This window comes from Acinonyx jubatus, chromosome E4 (genome assembly GCF_027475565.1).
Source record: "Acinonyx jubatus isolate Ajub_Pintada_27869175 chromosome E4, VMU_Ajub_asm_v1.0, whole genome shotgun sequence".
NCBI lineage: Eukaryota > Metazoa > Chordata > Mammalia > Carnivora > Felidae > Acinonyx > Acinonyx jubatus.
Genome location: NC_069395.1, coordinates 55307007 through 55327177, shown reverse-complemented (window position 1 = coordinate 55327177; position 20171 = coordinate 55307007). Strand labels below are relative to the sequence as shown.

The 20171-nt window shown below is 39.0% G+C and overlaps 1 protein-coding gene across 1 annotated transcript in view; it reads left to right on the top strand.

Moving 5' to 3' along the window:
* Positions 1-20171, top strand: part of MROH9 (maestro heat like repeat family member 9) — an 88520-nt gene that overhangs the window by 20207 nt on the left and 48142 nt on the right. The window contains exons 5-7 of the mRNA XM_015062283.3: positions 9974-10109; positions 10671-10757; positions 13162-13266. Of these exons, the coding sequence (XP_014917769.3) occupies positions 9974-10109; positions 10671-10757; positions 13162-13266 (328 nt within the window). The remainder of the gene's footprint in view (positions 1-9973; positions 10110-10670; positions 10758-13161; positions 13267-20171) is intronic.

Below are 20171 nucleotides of genomic sequence, written 5' to 3'. Positions count from 1 at the left end.
GAAATGGACAAATTCCTAGACACATATACACTATCAAAACTAAAACAGGAAGAAATGGAAAATTTGAACAGACCCATAACCAGTAAAGAAATCGAATTAGTAATCAAAAATCTCCCAAAAAGCAACAGTCCAGGGCCAGATGGCTTTCCAGGGGAATCCTATCAAACACATAGGGAAGAGTTAACACCTACTCTCTTGAAGATGTTCCAAAAAATAGAAATGGAAAGAAAAGTTCTAAACTCTTTCTATGAAGCTAGTATTACCTTGATCCCAAAACCAGCCAGAGACCCCACTAAAAGGAGAACTATAGACCAATTTCTCTGATGAACATGGATGCAAAAATCCTCAACAAGATATTAGCTAACCAGATCCAACAATACATTAAAAAAGTATTCACCATAACCAAGTGGGATTTATACCTGGGATGCAGGGCTGATTTAATATTCGCAAAACAATCAATGTGATTCTTCACATCAATAAAAGAAAGGACAAGAACCCTCTCAACAGATGCAGAGAAAGCATTTGGGAAAATACAGCATCCTTTATTGATAAAAATCCTCCAGAAAGTAGGGATAGAAGGATCATACCTCGAGATCATAAAAGCCATATGTGAAAGGCCCAATGCTAATATCATCCTCAATAGGGAAAAACCTAAGGTCAGGAACAAGACAGGGATGTCCACTCTCGCCACTGTTATTCAACATAGTATTGGAAGTCTTAGCCTCTGAAATCAGACAACACAAAGAAATAAAAGGCATCCAAATCGACCAGAAGGAGGTCAAACTTTCACTTTTGGCAAATGACATGATACTCTATATGGAAAACCCAAAAGATTCCACCAAAAAACTTCTAGAACTGATTCATGAGTTCAGCAAAGTTGCAGGATATAAAATCAATGCACAGAAATCGATTGCATTCTTATACATCAACAATGAAGTGACAAAAAGAGAAATGAAGGAATCGATCCCATTTATAATTGCACCAAAAACTGTAAAATACCTAGGAATAAATCTAACCAAAGAGGTGAAAAATCTATACACTGAAAACTATAGAAAGCTTATGAAAGAAATTGAAGAAGACATACACACACACAAACAAAAACAAAAAAAAATGGAAAAAGATTCCATGCTCCTGGATAGGAGGAACAAATATTGTTAAAATGTCGATACTACCCAAAGCAATCTACATATTCAATGCAATCCCTATCAAAATAACACCAGCATTCTTCACAGCGCTAGAACAAATAATCCTAAAATTTGTAGGGAACCAGAAAAGACCCCGAGTGGCCAAAGCAATCTTGAAAAAGAAAACCAAGGCAGGAGGCATCACAATCCCAGACTTCAAGCTAAACTACAAAGTTGTAATCATCAAGACAGTATGGTACTGTCACAAACGCAGACACTCAGATCAATGGAACACAATAGAGAACCCAGAAATGGACCCACAAATGTGTGGCCAACTAATCTTTGACAAAGCAGGAAAGAATATCCAAAGGAATAAAGACAGTCTCTTCAGCAAGTGGTGCTGGGAAAACTGGACAGTGACATGCAGAGAAATGAACCTGGACCACTTTCTTACACCATACACAAAAATAAACTCAAAATGGATGAAAGACCTAAATGTAAGACAGGAAGCCATCAAAATCCTCGAGGAGAAAGCAGGCAAAAACCTCTTTGATCTTGGCCACAGCAACTTCTTATCAACACGTCTCTGGAGACAAGGGAAACAAAAGCAAAAATGAACTATTAGGACCTCATCAAAATAAAAACTTCTGCACAGTGAAGGAAACAATCAGAAAAACTAAAAGGTAACTGACAGAATGGGAGAAGATATTTGGAAACGATATATCAGATAAAGGGTTAGTATCCAAAATCGATAAAGAACTTATCAAACTCAACACCCCCCACAAAACAAATAACTCAGTGAAGAAATGGGCAAAAGGCATGAATAGACATTTCTCCAAAGAAGACATCCAGATGGCTAACCGACACATGAAAAGATGCTCAACTTCACTCATCATCCGGGAAATACAAATCAAAATCATGAGGTACCACTTCACGAACCTGTAAGAATGCCTAACATTAACAACTCAGGCAACAACAGCTGTTGGCGAGGATGCAGAGAAAGAGGATCTCTTTGGCACTGCTGGTGGGAATGCAAGCTGGTGCAGCCACTCTGGAAAACAGTATGGAGGTTCCTCAAAAAATTAGGGGCGCCTGTGTGGCTCAGTCGGTTGAGCAACCGACTTCGGCTCAGGTCATGATCTCATGGTTTGTGAGTTCGAGCCCTGCGTTGGGCTCTGTGCTGACAGTTTAGAACCTGGAGCCTGCTTCAGATTCTGTGTCTCCGTCTCTCTCTGCCCCTCCCCTGCTCATGCTCTGTCTCTCTCTCTGTCAAAAGTAAATAAACATTAAAAAAAAAATTTAAAAAAATTAAAAATAGAACTACCCTACAACCCAGCAATTGCACTAAGTATTTATCCAAGGGATACAGGTATGCTGCTTCGAAGGGACACATGCACCCCCATGTTTATAACAGCCCTATCAACAATAGCCAAAGTATGGCAAGAGCCCAAATTTCAATCAATAGATGAATGGATAAAGAAGATGTGGCATATATATATATATATATATATATATATATATATATACATACATACATACACACAATGGAGTATTACTCAGCAATCAAAAAGAATGAAATCTTGCCATTTGCAACTATGTGGATGGAACTGGAGGGTATTATGCTAAATGAAATTAGTCAGAAAAAGACAAAAATCATATGACTTCACTCATATGAGGACTTTAAGATACAAAACAGATGAACATAAGGAAAGGGAAGCAAAAATAATATAAAAACAGTGAGGGGAGCAAAACATAAGATACTTAAATATGGAGAACAAACTGAGGGTTGCTGGAGGGCTTGTGGGAGGGGGATGGGCTAAATGGGTAAGGGGCATTAAGGAATTTACTCCTGAAATCATTGTTGCACTATATGCTAACTAATTTGGATGTAAATTAAAAAAAATAAAATTAAAAAAAATTTTTTAAATAAGCAGATTGTACAATTCAATTTTCTGTAATATTTTTCCTTTTGGCACTATGTCTTAAGTTTATTTTTTCTGCCTAATCATATTTTCATTTTAATGGCACTAGAATATTCCCAAATTTTGAAATTTTCTAAATTACATTTTATTTTACCAATATTATGATAATCATCTTTGTATATAAAAGATCGTATCTTCTCTGTTTTTTTGAAATAGCCTTCTGAGGGTGAGGTTACTGATTTAGATGATAGGTAACTACAAAAATGCCTTTGGCTGGGGACCCTAATTAGTTGACAATCCCAGCTGCTGTCTATGTGGATTCATCAGCACATTTGTCCAGGCAACATGGTGGGCCAGTCAATTCTGATGGGTGTCTTTGAATTGAGGAAACCCATCCACCTCGCTGAAGCCTTTTTGGAACTTGCTGTAGTCTCAGCTACTTTCTACCCAAACCTACCTACCTACCTACCTTCCTTCCTTCCTTCCTTCCCTCTCTTCCTTCCTTCTTCCTTCCTTCCTTCCTTCCTTCCTTCCTTCCTTCCTTCCTTCCTTCCTTCCTTCCTTCCTTCCTCCTTCCCTCTCTCCCTCCCTCCCTTCCTTCCTTCCTTCCTTCCTTCCTTCCTCCCTCCTTCCCTTCCTTCCTTCCTTCCTTCCTTCCTTCCTTCCTTCCTTCCTTCCTTCCTTCCTTCCTTCCTTCTCTCTCTTAGAAATCTCAGGCATCTCTAATCCTGTTTTGGTGTCTGCTTCCCCTGGACCCAAACTAACACAGATGGGATGAAAAGTTTCTTAGAGTTTTTCATAAGGAGTCAGTCTGCTGTCCAGAAAAACCTCACTAATAATGGCTCTTCAAAGCCTAGCCACAAGAAGATACAGATATATAAATACATTTTTATGCTTTACTGATTTAATAGGTTCAAAATTATACCTCATTATTATTTTAATTTGTATTCCTTTCAAAAAAGCAAGACTCAATATTTTCTGTATGTTTATATATTTATAAATTTTCTCATGTGAGAATTTTCTCATTATCTCTGTCACTTCATTAGGGTTTTAGTAGTGGTATATATTTAGTAAGCTTCTCATGGTATTTTTATGGTTTTAAAATTTTTTATTCTTTTTTATCTTGTTAGAATTGATTTTATAGTCATAGCTGTATTTTTGTTCATGTTTTATGTGATATCTGGTATAAAATTAATTCTCCATTGCACTTTAAAATTATGTTCACTTTCTCCTAGTTTTCTGTTATTCAATTTTTGTTACCCTCCAGTCTATAATAGATATTTTTATGTATGAACTACTTTAAAATATCTTTCCAATTCCATAATAGGTTTAAAAGAGGAAGACTATCTCATAACATGTAAATGCTGTATGAAATTCAAATTTCAGGGTCCATAAAGAAAGTTTTGTTGAACACAGCTACGTTTATATAGTCACGTATTGTCTATGACTGCTTTTACATCACAATGACAGAATTAAGTAGACATAGACAATTTGGCCAGCAAAGCCTAACATACTTCTTATCTGGGCAGTTACAGACAATGTTGGCTGACCCCAATACAGATAACACTTATTTAAAATGCCTCATTTCCAAACACTCTGTGTTTTTTTTTTAATTCATCTGTGTAATGGAATAGCTATGGGTTTAAGGGTTCCAAGCTGTTCTTGAGCATCTTGATGGCAGTGGTGATATATGAGGCTCCATGTGTGATAAAATTGTATAGAACTAAATACACACACACATATGCACACGAGCACAAATAAAACTGGGGAAATCTGAACAAGATTGGTGGATTGAATCAATATCAGTATTCTGATGGCGATATACTATAGTCTTTGGAGAATGTTACCGTTTGGGAAAACTGAGGTGAGTGTGTTAGATGTTTCTCTGTATTATTTCCTTCATTTATTTATTTTTTTTATTTTTCTTATTTGAGAGAGAGACAGACAGACTGAGGCAGAGCACGAGCAAGGGAGGGGCAGAGAGATGGACACAGAATCTGAAGCAGGCTCCAGGCTCTGAGCTGCCAGCACAGAGCCCGACGCAGGGCTCAAACTCACAAACTGTGAGATCATGACCTGAGCTAAGTCGGATGCCCAACCGACTGAGCCACCCAGGCGCCCCTCTCTGTATTATTTCTTACAACAGTATGTGAATCTACAAATATCTCAATAAAATTTTTAATTAAAAAAAGTGTTCTAAAAGCGCGTTCTGACCCAACATGAAATACTATCACAATAAATTAGTCCCACATTTGGCCTGGTAAGGGCAATGGAGTATTTATCTAGATATTTTCTATTCCCATGTTAGGGTGTTCTCTAGAATATACATTCTCTTCCATTGTTTAGAATTTTGTTGTAGTCCCACCACTAAAGTGTTTTGATTTAGGGCTGTTTTGTAATAGATTTTATTATCTGATCAAGCTGGATTTTCCTTATTTTATTGATCATTTCCAGTATGGTAACCTAAGATAAATTTTTATCTTTCTAAGTGAAAGGTAAGCATATTTTGTCAACTTCTGGTGAAAATGTCCTGAAATTTTAATTGCATTTTCAGAGTTTGTAAAACGATTTGAGATTAAGTGACATTTATAAATGATCTTCCTCTTTATAAATCTATATTTCTAATTATTAAAGTTCTGTTTTATGTTGTTTCTTAAAAGTTGATTGTATCTTTGGGGTGCCTGGGTGGCTCAGTCAGTTAAGCATCCGACTTCAGCTCAGGTCAGATTTCACGGTTTGTGGGTTCAAGCCCCACGTTGAGCTCTGTGCTGACAGCTCAGAGCCTGGGGCCTCCTTCAGATTCTGTGTCTCCCCCTCTCTCTTCCCCCTTCCCCCCCCCACCCGCTCACGCTCTGTCTCTGTCTCTCTCTCTCTCAAAAATAAATTAACATTAAATTTTTTTTTAAGTTTGAGGTATTTTTGACATAGATTCTGCACATTACTAGACTAGCTTCTTAGTTATACTATATTTCAGGGTTTACCCCCCATTTTATTTGAACAGCAATTTCTGATATACTGGGATGCATATGGGATTTTTAGGGGGGCATATTTATCCTGTGTTTGATTGAGCTCACTGAACTATTTTTATTAGACCACGTCTTATTCGAAATACAGCAAACTCTGACATAATATTTTAAATTGGAAATTGAACCCTTATGTTGTTCCTGTTTTTAATAAAAACTCTTACACTACTTCTCAATTAGCAAAATGGTGGATCTTAGTTTAAATAAAACCTTTTGAGAAATTTTTTTACAGATCTTTTTCCTTAAAATATGATGTTGATATTTATTCCTTTTCCAAGATTGACTAAAGCATGATTTTTTTATTTAATCTATTAATAGGCATGTGCTAATCAATAGTTTTTAAGACATTGGACCATCCTTACCTTCCAATGATAAACCATAATTGGTGGCATTTCAAAATTATTTTATCGTTTCGAAAAAACTCTTACTCTAAAAACTTTAATTTTATACTCATAAATGAAATTGGTTAATTTTTTATTATTTTAATTCCAGTGTAGTTAACATTCAGTGTTTATTAGTTTAAGGCATACAATATAGTAAGTGATTCACCAGTTCCATATATTATTAGTCAGTCCTCAGCAAGATAAGTATAATGTTAATCTCCTTCACCTATTTCATCCATTCCCCTGACCTCCCTCCCTCTGGTAACCATCTGCTACCAGACTCCAGTTAAGAGTCTGTTTATTCATTTGCCTCTTTTTTTTTTCCCTTTGTACATTTGTTTTTTTTCCCTAAATCCACATATGAGTGAAATCATATGACATTTGTCTTTCTCTGACCAGCTTATTTTGCTCAGCATTATATTCTCTAGATCAATTTATGTTGTTGCAAATGATAAGATTTCATTCTTTTCATGACTGAGTAATATTCTAGTTGTGTGTGTGTGTGTGTGTGTGTGTGTGTGTATGCACACTTCTCTATCCATTCATCTATGGATGGACATTTAGGCTGCTCCCATAATTTGGCTATTGTAAACAGTGCTGCTATAAACATAGGGGTGCATATATCCTTTTAAATTAGTGTTTTCATATTTTTTGGGTAAATACCCAGTAGCACGATCACTGGATTGTAGGGTAGTTCTATTGTTCATGTTCTGAAAGACCTCCATATTTTCTTCCACAATGGCTGTACCATTTTACATTCCCACCAACAACGCAAGAGGGTTCCTTTTTCTCCACATCCTTGCCCAAACCTGTTGTTTCTTGTATTGTTGACTCTAGCCATTCTGACAGGTGGGAAATGATATCTCATTGTGGTTTTGATTTGAATTTCCCTGATGATGAGTGGTGAGGAGCATCTTTTCATGTGTCTGTTGGCTGGATGGCCTCTGGGGAGAAATGTCTATTCATGTCTTCTGCCCATTTTTAAATTGGATTATTTGTTTTTTGGGTGTTAAATTTCATGAATTCTTTATATATCTTGGATACTAAACCTATATTGAACATGTCATTTGCAAATATCTTCTCTCAATCAGCAGGTTGTCTTTTAGTTTTGTTTGTTGTTTCCTTTTCTGTGCAGAAGCTTTTTATTTTGATGTAGTCCCAATAGTCTATTTTTGCTTTTGTTTCCTTGCCTCAAGAGACCTATCTACAAATATGTTATGGCCAAAGTCAGAAATTAGTGCCTGTGTTCTCTTGCAGGATTTTTATGGTTTCAGGTCTCACACTTATATACTTAATCCACCTTGACTTTATTATTGTGTATTGTGTATGAAAGCAAGCAGTTTCATTCTTTTGCATGTAGCCAGTTTTTCCAATACCATTTTAGGAGACACTGCCTTTTTCCCACTCGATATTCTTTCCTGCTTTCTTGAAGATTAATTGACCATGTAATTGTGTGTTTATTTCTGGGGTTTCTATTCTGTCCTATTGATCTATATGTCTATTTTTGTGCCAGTACCATAATATTTTGATTACTACTGCCTTGTAATATAAGTTGAAGCCCAACATTGTGGTCCCTCCAGCTTTGTTTTTCTCTTTCAAGATTGCTTTGGCCATTTGGGGTCTTTTGTGCTTCCATACAAATTTTAAGATTCTTTGTTCTAGTTCTGTGAAAAATGCTGGTGGTATTTTGATAGGGATTGCATTAAATCTGTAGATTCCTTTGGGTAGTGTAGACATTTTACCAACACTTGTTCTTCCAATCCATGAACATGGAATGTCTTTCCATTTCTTTGTGTCGTCTTCAATTTCTTTCATCAGTGTTCTATAGTTTTCAGAGTACAGGTCTTTCACCTCTTTGGTTAGGTTTATTCCTAGGTATCTTATTATTTTTGGTGCAATTGTAAGTGGGATTGTTAATTTCTCTTGCTGCTGCTTCATTATAGGTGTGTAGAAATGCAAAGATTTCTGGGTATTGATTTTGTATCCTCTGACTTCACTGAATTCGTGGATCAGTTGTAGCAGTTTTTTGGTAGAGTTTTTAGGTTTTCTCTATATAGTAGCATGTCATCTGCAAGTAGTGAAAAGTTCACTTCTTCCTCATCATTTTGGATGCCTTTTATTTCTTTCTGTTGTCTGGTTGCTGTGGGTAGGACTTACCTCCAGTACTATGTTGAATAAAAGTGGTGAGAATGGACTTCTTCCTGAACTTAAAGGAAAAGCTCTCGGTTTTTCTGCCATTAAAGATGTTAGCTGTGGGTTTTTAATACATGGCCTTTATTATGTTGAGATATATTCCCTCTAGATGTACTTTGTTGAGGGTTTTTATCATGAATTGATGTTATACTTTGTCAGATGCTTTTTCTGCATCTATTAAAACAATCAATATAGTTTTTATCCTGTCTCTGATTGACGTGATGTATCATGTTAATTGCTTTGCAGATATTGAACAGCACTTTGCATTTAGGGAATAAATCCTACTTGATTGTGATAAATGATATTTTTAATGTATTGTTGGATTCCATTTGCTAGTATTTTGTTGAGGATTTTGGATCTATGTTCACCAGAGATATTGGCCTGTAGTTCTCTTTTTTTGTGTGTGTGGTGTCTTTATCTGGTTTTGTATCAGGATAATGCTGGCCTCATAGAATGAATTTGGAAGTTTGCCTTCCTCTTCTATTTTTTTTTTGTTAAGTTTGAGAAGAATTGTTATTAACTCTTCTTTAAATGTTTGGTAGAATATACCTGTGAAGCCATCTGGTCCTGAGCTTTTGTTTGTTGGGAGTCTGTTCAGAGTCTGATCATCCATACACCATAAAGAAGTCAAATTAATCTTCCCAAGATTTGAAAATGATCTAATATATTCTAAGAGCTTCCGTTTCAAACAGTGGGTATTAGATATTTCAATTTTCCTGTCCAGTAGAGAAAAGATATTCCGAGTCCAGCACAAAATTTCCTGCCTTACCGTCAATATCACCATCTTTTCAAAAAATAAGAAAACATTTTCACCTCCCCAAAAATCAGGAAGGACTGTTATCCACATCACATATATCAAAGGAATAACAATTATGTCATAATTGATCTGTCTAACTGCTGATGGGCAGGTTTCTTTTGCCAATAACTGGAGGGATGCAACCCCATAGTATCAGAAATATTAAATGTGAGAAACATTGTATGGTGGTTTAGAGAAAATGTGGCAGTAATACATTTCAACTAAAGCTCAGCATGGCTTTGTGGGCTTGCCTGGAAATATAACCACTCTTTACATTATTGTGTCTATGGAGAAATATATTCTGGTTTCTAAATAACTGATTACAGATGGTTTTTTACAAAGAAATTCATTCCTTTATATTTACAGTGCCATTGTCATTTTTATGGGAATATTTAAAAGTCCACATGTTATATAAAGCCAGGAGCTGGGTCTCATTTTCTAGCACATTCTCTCTGACCCAAGGACGAGCCACCAAAGTTAGGTTGCATTTGTTATCTTCTCTGTTGAATAATTGTACCTTTTTTCTCATTAGCTTTGTAGATCCCTCACTGCAATTTAAATCCCAACTGAAGATAATAGAGTCATCCTTTAAAAAGGTATTTTCTATTCCAAGTCTTGAGAAAGTGAGGCAAATGGGGAACAGTGAAGATGACAAAGAGGACATAGAGGTAAGTCTCCGCTTCAGTTATGAAGAGGCACTATTATGCACCACAGCAATCCTGACAAATGCCCTTGCACCAAATGCCCTTTGCTACCTCCTTCACTCTTTTGAGATATAATAAACAGTCTATTCCAGTGCCTCTGGACTCCTTGTGAATTCCACAATCCTTGGGATTTAATGGATCGTATAGGAGTTATGAGAACAAATGAGTGAAGAGAGTTTAGGTTAATTGTTTTAGCAAGGACAGAGTTTATGGGCCAAGGCTGCAAAGAAGAAAAGAGGAGCAAAGAAAGGTGGAGAGAGGAAGAGCCCTACAGGAAGGTCAACAACACCTCCGGTCTGCATTTCCTCAGCACAGCTACACAGCGCACCTGCCTTGTAAGATGGGGGAGCGGTTCATGGCACATTGTACTGAGTGAGGTCCCATCTCTATAGCTTACCTCATTCCTTTCTTGCCTTCAGTGTATGGGGAGAACTCAGGACCCCAGGACACAAAACTATAGACGTGGAGTACAATTACATCTAATTTTATCTGGCCGACTGTTTGTGCAATATTTTTGTTTTTCAGAATTTATATCAAAATATTTTAAACATGTATGAAGACACTCTTCTCATCTTGGTGTCTAAAGACCTCTACAAACTGCAAATCTTAAAGGTAAAGGGAAAGCAAGCACTTTTGTTCTCTGGTCTGAAATCTAAAAGAGCTCACTGTATTTCACTAATCATTTCCTTTTTGTCATATTTGCATCTTCTTCAAGTATTTGGTGGCTGATCTTTTGTTTCCTCCGAAGGTGTAAAATATCCCCCAAATGAAATCACTTCCCTTTATTTGGATTACAGAGACACACTTTTAAGAATGCAATTTGGGGGATGGGGCGCCTGGGTGGCTCAGTCGGTTGAGCGTCCGACTTCGGCTCAGGTCATGATCTCACGGTCCATGAGTTCGAGCCCCGCATTGGGCTCTGTGCTGCCAACTCAGAGCCTGGAGCCTGCTTCGGATTCTGTGTCTCCCTCTCTCTCTGCCCCTCCCTCGTTCATGCTCTGTCTCTCTCTGTCTCAAAAATAAATAAACATTAAAAAAAAAAAAAGAATGCAATTTGGGGAGGATGGCATCACCAGACACTTAAGACAAATGTTATGTGGCAATGTAAAAGTGAATCCAATATGGGTTAACAGAGAGGAGAGGGTGACTGGCCTAAATCACCTTCAGGTCCATGCGACATTAAATCATACTTCGATAGTGTCTATATGATTGCTTGTTCCCCCACAGCCCTGGGACTGGAGAATCCCATGAGCATCCCATCCTCATGGACACCATGATAACTAACAGAGGAAGGTGTAACAGCTGCGCCAAACCCCACTTACATCAAGACTTCACTGTTTTTAACATCTCAGTCAGAGACAGGAGACTGCTCAGGATATCTGACGACCTTTAGCTGTGCATTTCTAGCAAGATGGCATCAGGGGAACCTGTCTGAAAATACTGGGGAACCAGAGTGACTGATTCTACCAGGAGCATTATGAGTCTGTGCAAACTATAAAATACGTTCAAGTCAAGAAGCAGAATTGGTATCTATGAAGACAAGAAGGAATGTGAGGAAAAATAAAATCTACTGAGTTCCTTTGTGCCTAATTTAAGCCAAATATTTTCTGTGTACTTTAAAAATTTCACTTCACAGCCCTTTAAAGTAGTTGTGATTATTCCATTCTTAGAACTATTTCCCCATGCATGCTCTTTCAACCAATAAACCATTGTTTATTGAGCATTTGTTCTACATCAGGCACTAAGCTGAGTACTTCACATATGGGTTATTTCATTTAATCCTTACAATAAACCTATGAGGAAGTTACCATCATCCCTCCCGCCCCCATTATGCAGATAAGGAAATGGAAGCAGAAGAGAGGAGGAATAGTATGTACAATGCTCATGAAAGGGGGAGCTACTCGAACTTGGTAATCTGGTACTTAGCCATGTTGCTCTTATACCTTCCATGTCTAGAAACTGTCTTGATCCTCAAAAAGCTGAAAGCCCACACGTAGAAAAGGCAGAGACTGACCTCCAGGGATTTAGACTCTTCTGCCCTGGGAAATGGACTTTAGACCAGTTTTACACAATAGGAGCAAGTGAAAGGAGGACATTTAGCATAAATTCCATGGACTCCAGCAGAGTGCCTTAAGAAATCTGTTGATGGTAGCTGGCATGTGAGGCATAGGCAGTCTTCTTCCCTTCCCAAGCTTGTAAATATGTCCCTGCATCTGGAGATTTAGAACAAATAGAAGTTACAGCAAGATGGAGTTGAATCAAAATTAGCAAGAACCTTCTAACCGAGCTGCCTCCAGGAATATTTTCTGCACCCATGAGCCAGAAAATAACTGAGTGTTGAATCTGCAGAGGAAATTCTGGAGTAAAATGACATTTCAGGATCAGATGACATTTCAATTCTCTTTTAAAATAGAAAGTCAGATCCTGTGATTAAAGAGAGAGGATAGTACTTTGAAAGAAAAAGAGGAGAAGCAGCGGATAATCCCATCACAGCCTCATGTTAAGCTCTTTATGATGACTGACAAAGTGACCGTTAGGTTGCACATTAGTAAAGACTCGTTGGATAGAATTAAGTAACATACAACCCATGCTGGAGGGGAGGTGGGTGGGGGGATGGGCTAAATGGGTGATGGGCATTAAGGAAGACACTTACTGGGATGAGCATGGGGTGGTACATGTAAGTGGTGAATTACTAAATTCTACTCCTGAAACCAATGCTACACTATATGTTAACTAACTGGAATTGAAATAAAAAATATCATAGTAAATAGAAAACAAACAAATAACATTAGTAACATGCTACCCAGGTGTAGTTGCTACAATAGATGAAGTGTGCTAGATAGCTTGCAGCATACAACTAGCCGGTTGTCCGTCTTTTTGAGAGCAATGTAGGTTAGATGTGACATAATCAGGAGCCCCCCGGGGACCCTTGACATGGTGGAGACGGAGACTAAAAGGAGGGGACTTGTAGAAACGGAAACACCATGCTCTGGGATGATTCTTGTGTTTCCCACAGGACATGGCCATGTGGATGAATGAAGACAGTTCATACCTGCAGGAGAGAGCCATAGTGGTCATCAGCAGGGTGCTGAGCTTTGCCTCCAGGAAAGTCAGGGGATACGTAAGTGACAGTGCAATACGCCACCCGCTCCTGAAGGCTGAGTCTCTGTAGTGCTGCCTTCCAAGTCTTGAGGCTGGAGAGTTCTAAATGCCTGCTTGGTATAAGCATGCGGGAAGGTTGGGATACTGAGAAGAGTCAATATCCTACGTGATTTTACATGGCTCTGCAACTCGATTTTTTCACTGAACAATATGTCCCTCAGATATATTCATGGCAATGTATGTAAGTGTATCTCATTCTTTCAGCCAAAGCATATATCCCCGTAGTTTTGATGTATTGTAATTTAACTATAGATGGAAATTCGGGTATATTTGGTTTTTTTTTTTCCTACTTCAAACAATATACAAATGGTTACCTTTTTTCAAGTGCTTGTTCACTTAGAAATGCTTAGAAAGATAATAGATCAAAGAGTATGGATAGGTTACAGTTTTAGCATTACAAAATTATCCTCCGGTTTGTATTCCTGTGGATATTAGAGTAATCATTTGCCCACACCTTCACCAACACTGGGATGTGACTGGACTTTCTAACGGTTGCCTTTCAGCTGGAAAGCAAACAGGCATCTCATAATTGCCAGTATTTACTGGGGTTTTCTGTATTTTTAATAACATCATTCCTTGCCTTCTAAAAATCCTTGCCGTCTATGAACATTTCTCTCCCCTTGGATAGCGTGTATCCAGTCTCTGTTTTGAAACTCATTCTTAACTGTGATTTTTAAACATAAGTCTTCTAATTGCTCACCTGATTGTTTGAATCATTCAGGAGTTCAGAATAAAGGGGGCCAGAAACATACATTCGTGATGACACCTTCACGTACCCATTTTCTACCTCTTATACAGAGAGCTTTTGACATATTGAGACAAAAAGCCTAGATACACTTTACAATATACCTGAATTTTTACTGTTTTGTTTAAAATCAGCTTTGGAAGGTAACATAATTTACTTACAGGAGGAAATGCAGTCCAGGATGTTCTTTGCATCAGCTAATTCTCTATTTCTAAAGAGAGATGGAGTGATTTGCTTCAATCTTCTGGTTGCCTGGCCAGGGAAGGCAGCCTTCTATTTCTAAAATGGCTTGGTTATCCGTTCATATGTCTGAAAGGCTAGTCATTCAAAATTTTGCAGCAAGGCTTGAGATTAAGTGCAGTTCGCAACTCCAGCCTGTTTTCTGAACAGTTTCTAAATGTTTCATGCACTCAGCAAGTCTTTGATGGCGACTGTCTGACCAAGATCTATTCATGAGCGGCTGTCTGCTTTTGCATTTGTATTCAGTATACATATACTTGTTCATTTATATTCTAGTGAGTTCCACTCAGGTAGCAGGTATGACATTTTGGAGTTTTGTCATCTTCTATCACCTCTTCTCAATTTTGATTATGTGCATGAAGTTCATTCTCCCCTACACACATCTCATCCCTCAACTGTTAAAAAAATAAATCTGTAAATTCACATGTGTGCAGAAGCCTGTCCTAAATTGGGTGTCCCTACTTACAAGTGAGATTTGAGAAGTCAAATAGGGTAACGGATTACTTTGTTCTGCAATGTTCACTAAGGACCAGCAGGTGGAAGCACACCAGCATTTTCCAGAACATAGAAGCTAAGCTAGCATCAACCAGTTCGTCAGAGTCAAGCAGGCATAAAACTTTATTAAGTTAACTTTCTCTTTAGGATAATGTCCTCTAAACATGGTTAAGTCAGTGAAATTAATGGGGGAGAGAGGACAAATGTATGAAATAAAACAGATGAATGCATTATTAAATTAAAAACTAGGCTTCCCCAGGCCTTGTCTCTGTATCTGTGTGTCTGACACATTGTAGATAATCAGTGAAGATCTGCTTTGCCCTTCTCTAATTATATGTAACTACCTATTCTGTGCTCACGTGCTGTCTGTTCACTGGAAAGACTTTTTTTTTCTTTCATAAATTACTGTATCCTGGGGTGCCTGGATGGCTCCGTTGGTTAAGAGTCTGACTTCGGCTCAGGTCATGATCTCATGCTTCATGAGTTTGAGTCCCGCTTCGGGCTCTGCACTTGATAGTGCTGAGCCTGGAGCCTGCTTCACATTCTGTGTCTCTCTCCCTGCCCCTCCCCGACTTGTGGGCGCTTGCTCTCTCTCTCTCTCTCTCAAAAATAAATAAATAAACATAAAAAAATAAATTACCCTATTCTATACCTTCCAGAATCTCAGTGGCCCTTGTATTATTAAATAGTCCAAACTACCATTTATATTCTGTCAAAAATACTCTTTCCCGTAGTAATTCCCCTTATATGACCTATGTGCCTATCAGGGTGAAGAACTTCCACACTCAAAGAATATTTGTCCTTTCAATTAAACTATTCAACAAAGAAACGTGAGTTAGTTGTGTCATCTTATATCATTAACAGAAAGGCTTTTCCTGGGTTTGTTCTTTCGGCACAGTCTTTCAGCATCTGAGAGACGGGTGGGGCAGCACACCAGTGGCCCTGCCGACCTTTCTCTTGCTTCAACAGTGTTTGGATGGAACAGACTCAGGGGCGCCCCTTTTATCAGCCTCCAACTGCTCTCCAAACTTTTTCCAGTTGCAACCTTTGGAGCCGTCTTCTTGGCCACCCTCTGCTTCCAGGACCAGCCGATACCCTATTTCGAGCTTAACTCCTTATTACCGATCAACCAGGAGCACCCAGATTCGTCAGAATTATTCCACAGAGGTGGAGGCCGCTGTCAACTGCCTGGTCAACAGACATCTGTGGGCCTCTTACACCTACCTCTCTCTGGGCTTCTATTTTGGCCATGAGGATGTGGCTCTAAAGGCCTAAGCCACTTCTTTCAAGAATTGGCTGAGGAGAAGTGGGAGGGCACTGAGCGTCTCTTGAAGATGCAAAACCAGTGTGGCAGCCATACCCTCTTCTAGAACATGCAGAAGCCATATCAAGATGAGTGGGGGTAAAACCCTGGATTCCATGGAAGCCGCCCTGGTTCTGGAGAAGAGCCTGAACCAGCCCCTTTTGGGTCTGCGTGCCCTGCGTTCTGCCCATGCAGACCCCCATTTCTGTGACTTGCTAGAGAATCATTTCCTCGATGAAGCGGTAAAAGTCATCAAGAAGATGGGCGACCACCTGACAAACCTCCATAGGCTGGCTGACCCCCAGGCTGGGCTGAACGAGTATCTCTTAAAAAGCCTCACCCCGAAGCATAACTAAGAGCTTCTGGAGCCCAGCAGCCTTTTTGAGGGGCCCCTCTGGCATCCCCCTGGTGCGAGAGCTTGTGCCTGAGCCTCTTCCTGCAGCCACTAGGCAGCTTTTTAACCACCCTGCAGCCCTCTCCCAAGCTATGGGCCAAATGTAAACGATAAAGCTTTTAGCAGCAATAATAATAATAATAATAATAATAATAATAATTAGATGAGTGGGAATCCCCCCACCAAAAGAAGATGGGTGGGATTTAGGGAGGAAGATGGGGGTGGAGTAGGAGGACCCTAGGCTTGCCTTATCCAACACATACAAGTAGGTGACTATCAAATCATCTTAAGTACCCTAGAAATCAACCTGAAGACTGGCAGAATAAACTCCACAACTAAAAGTAGAGAAGAGTCCAGAAGAGCCCAAATCAAAGATGGTAGGAAGTGTGGACACACCATTTGGGAAAGAAACAAATCATGAATTCTGTGGTAGGGAGGGAGATGTGGTGGAAGAGAAGGGTAAGAGACAGACTAGCACAGTGGGTAGCACGCGGGGAAGACGAATCCCCATGGCAATTGGCTTGGAAAGTGGGAGGAGCCAAATTTCATGAGTCCTTGCAATCACTGGGGCTTAAAGCCTGGAGCTTTAAAGGTCAGCAGACCTGGCTCTAGAAGAGCTTAGAGGACATTGTGCTGCTCTTAGAGGGAAAGCAAACAGGCAGCCTATGGACATACAGCATGGAAACAGTGATATGAAAAGCACTTGGGGCACACAGTGAGGAAGTTATTTGCTCTTCTCTGAGTGTGCCCGGGAAAGGCAACATTCATGCAGAAATCCCCCTCCATGAACAAAGGAACTGGCAGATGTCGTTTCCTTCTCCTTCCCCTCAGCATTAACACAGACCCATGTGCAGCAACCAGGACAGCGCAATCACTACCTAATTTGCTTACATGAAGCCCTGACCCCCCTCCCCACCGCCATGCTCCAGCAGAATCACTCTTCCCAATCATGCTTGCTTGGTCCCAGCCCAGCAGGTGCCCTTTCCGAGAAAACTGGCTGGCCCAAACCCCTGCCCACGTTGAGTCTCCTGTCCCAAGAGTTTTGCAGGGCTTCAGTTCTGGTAGAGGTGGCAATGGGTATCACCTCACAAGCGGACCAGAGCACACCTAGTTAAAACTTGTCACATTCGAGCCAAGGACCAAACACTTCCCACAATAGGCAGAGAGACAGACAATTGAGCTTCAGGATAAAGTGGCCAGGACACAACAGCAGAGCACACACAGCACACATTAAAGATACTCCCTGAAGTGACAAGCCCTGGGGAATAAGGGAGCTTACATTATAGGGCACTAAGGACCTCTTCTTCATAAGGCCATTACCTTCAAGAACAGGAGACATAGCTGACTGTTCTGACACAGAGAAGCAGGCACAGAGACTTAGACAAAATGAGAAGGCAGAGGAATTTGTCCCAAGTGAAAGAACAGGACAAGGTTACAGGCAGATCTAAGTAAAAAATATATAAATAACATGCTTGATAGAAAATTTAAAGTAGTGATCATACAGATACTTGCTGGACTTGAAGAGAGAGTGGAAGGCATCAGTGAGACCATTAACACATGATAAAGAATTACATAGCATAGATAGAGGGCTGAATAAATAAAATCAGAGACATGCTTGAGGGAATGAATAGCAGACTGGAAGAAGCAGAGGAATGAATCAATGACCTGGAAGACAGAGTAATGGAAAGCAATCACACTGAAAAAAGAAAAAAAGAATTATGCAAAACGAGAATAGACTTAGAGAACTCAGTGACTCCATCAAACATAATAACATTCATATTGTAGGGGTCCCAGTAGAAGAAAAGAGAGAAAAAAGTGGGGAGAAAATTTATTTGAAGAAATAATAGCTGAAAACTTCCCTAATTTGGGGAGAAGGAAACAGACATCCAGATCCAGGGAGCACAGAGATTCCCCAACAAAATCAACAAAAGCAGATCCACACCAAGATATATCAAAATTAAAATGGCAAAATATAGTGATAAAGAAAAAAAATGGTTTAAATAGAAAGAGAAAAAGCATCAGTCAGTTACAAGGGAAAACCCATGAGGCCAGAAGGAGATTTTTCAACAGAAACTTGGCAGGCCGGAGTTCATGATATATTCAAAGTGCTGCATGAGAAAAATCTGAAGCCAAGAAAGCTCTGTCCAGCAAGGCTATCATTCAAAATAGAAGGAGTGATAAACAGTTTCCCCGACAAACAAAAACTAAAAGAGTTCATGACCACTAAACCAGCCCTGCAAGAAATACTAAAGGGGACTCTGTGAGTGGAAAGCAAAGACCAAAACTGACAATATGAAGGTAGGAAACACAAAAGCAGTAAAAAGGACTATTTCTTTAAAAAAAAAAAATCAGTCAAGTAAGTCACAAAATAAAAAGATGCAAAATATGACAACATATGACTAAAACGTGGGGAGGAGAGGAGAAAAGAATGGGTTCAAACTTAAGTGACCATCAACTTAATATAGACTGTGACATGCAGAAGAGGTTATATACAAACCAATGGTAACCATATATCAAAAACCACTGATAAACATGCAAAGAATAAAGAGAAAGAATTCCAAATATATCACTAAAGAAAATGAGCCAACTACAAAAGAAAGACAAGAAAGGATCAGAGAAAATCTTCAAAACCCACCACAAAACAGATGACAAAATGGCAATAAATACATATCTATCAATAATTACTTTGAATGGAAATAGACTAAGTGCTCTAATCAAAAGACATAGGATGACAAACTGGACAAAAGACAAGAGACTCATTTCAGTCCTAAAGACACTTTGCAGATTGAAAGCAAAGGGATGGAAAAACTTTTATCATGCAAATGGATGTCAAAAGAAAGAGTATCAAAACTTAGATCACACAAACTAGACTTTAAAACAGACTGTAATAAGAGACAAAGAAAGGCACTATAAAATAATAAAAGGGACAATTCAACAAGATGGTACAACAATTATAAATATTTATGCACTCAACATGAGACCACTCAAATACATAAAACAATAACAAACATAAAGGAATTAGCTGATAGTGATACACTAACAATAAAAGACTTTAACAGCCCCACTTAAATTAATGGAGAGATCATCCAAGTAGAAAATCAATAAGGACACAGTAGTTTTGAATGACACACTTGACCATATGGATTTAACACATATTCAGAGCACTCCATCCTAGAAGTGCAGAATACACTTTCTTTTCAAGTGCACATGGAACATTCTCCAGAACAGATCACCTATGAGGCAGGAAAAGAGTCTCAACAAATGCAAAAAAGATGATCTTTTTTGACCATCACACGTGAAACTAGAAATCAACTACAAGAAAATTCTAGAAAGACCACAAACATACGGAAGTTCAATAACATGCAGCTAAACAATGAATGGGTCAACCAGGAAATACAAGAGGAAATAAAAAATTACACGGAAACAAATAAAAATGAAAACACAGTGGTTCAAAACATTTGAGATACAGCAAAAGCAGTTTTAAGAAGGAAATTTAGGGGCGCCTGGGTGGCTCAGTTGGTTGAGCGGCCGACTTCGGCTCAGGTCATGATTTCGCGGTCCATGAGTTCGAGCCCCACGTCGGGCTCTGTGCTGACAGCTCAGAGCCTGGAGCCTGTTTCAGATTCTGTGTCTCCCTCTCTCTGACCCTCCCCCGTTCATGCTCTGCCCCTCTCTGTGTCAAAAATA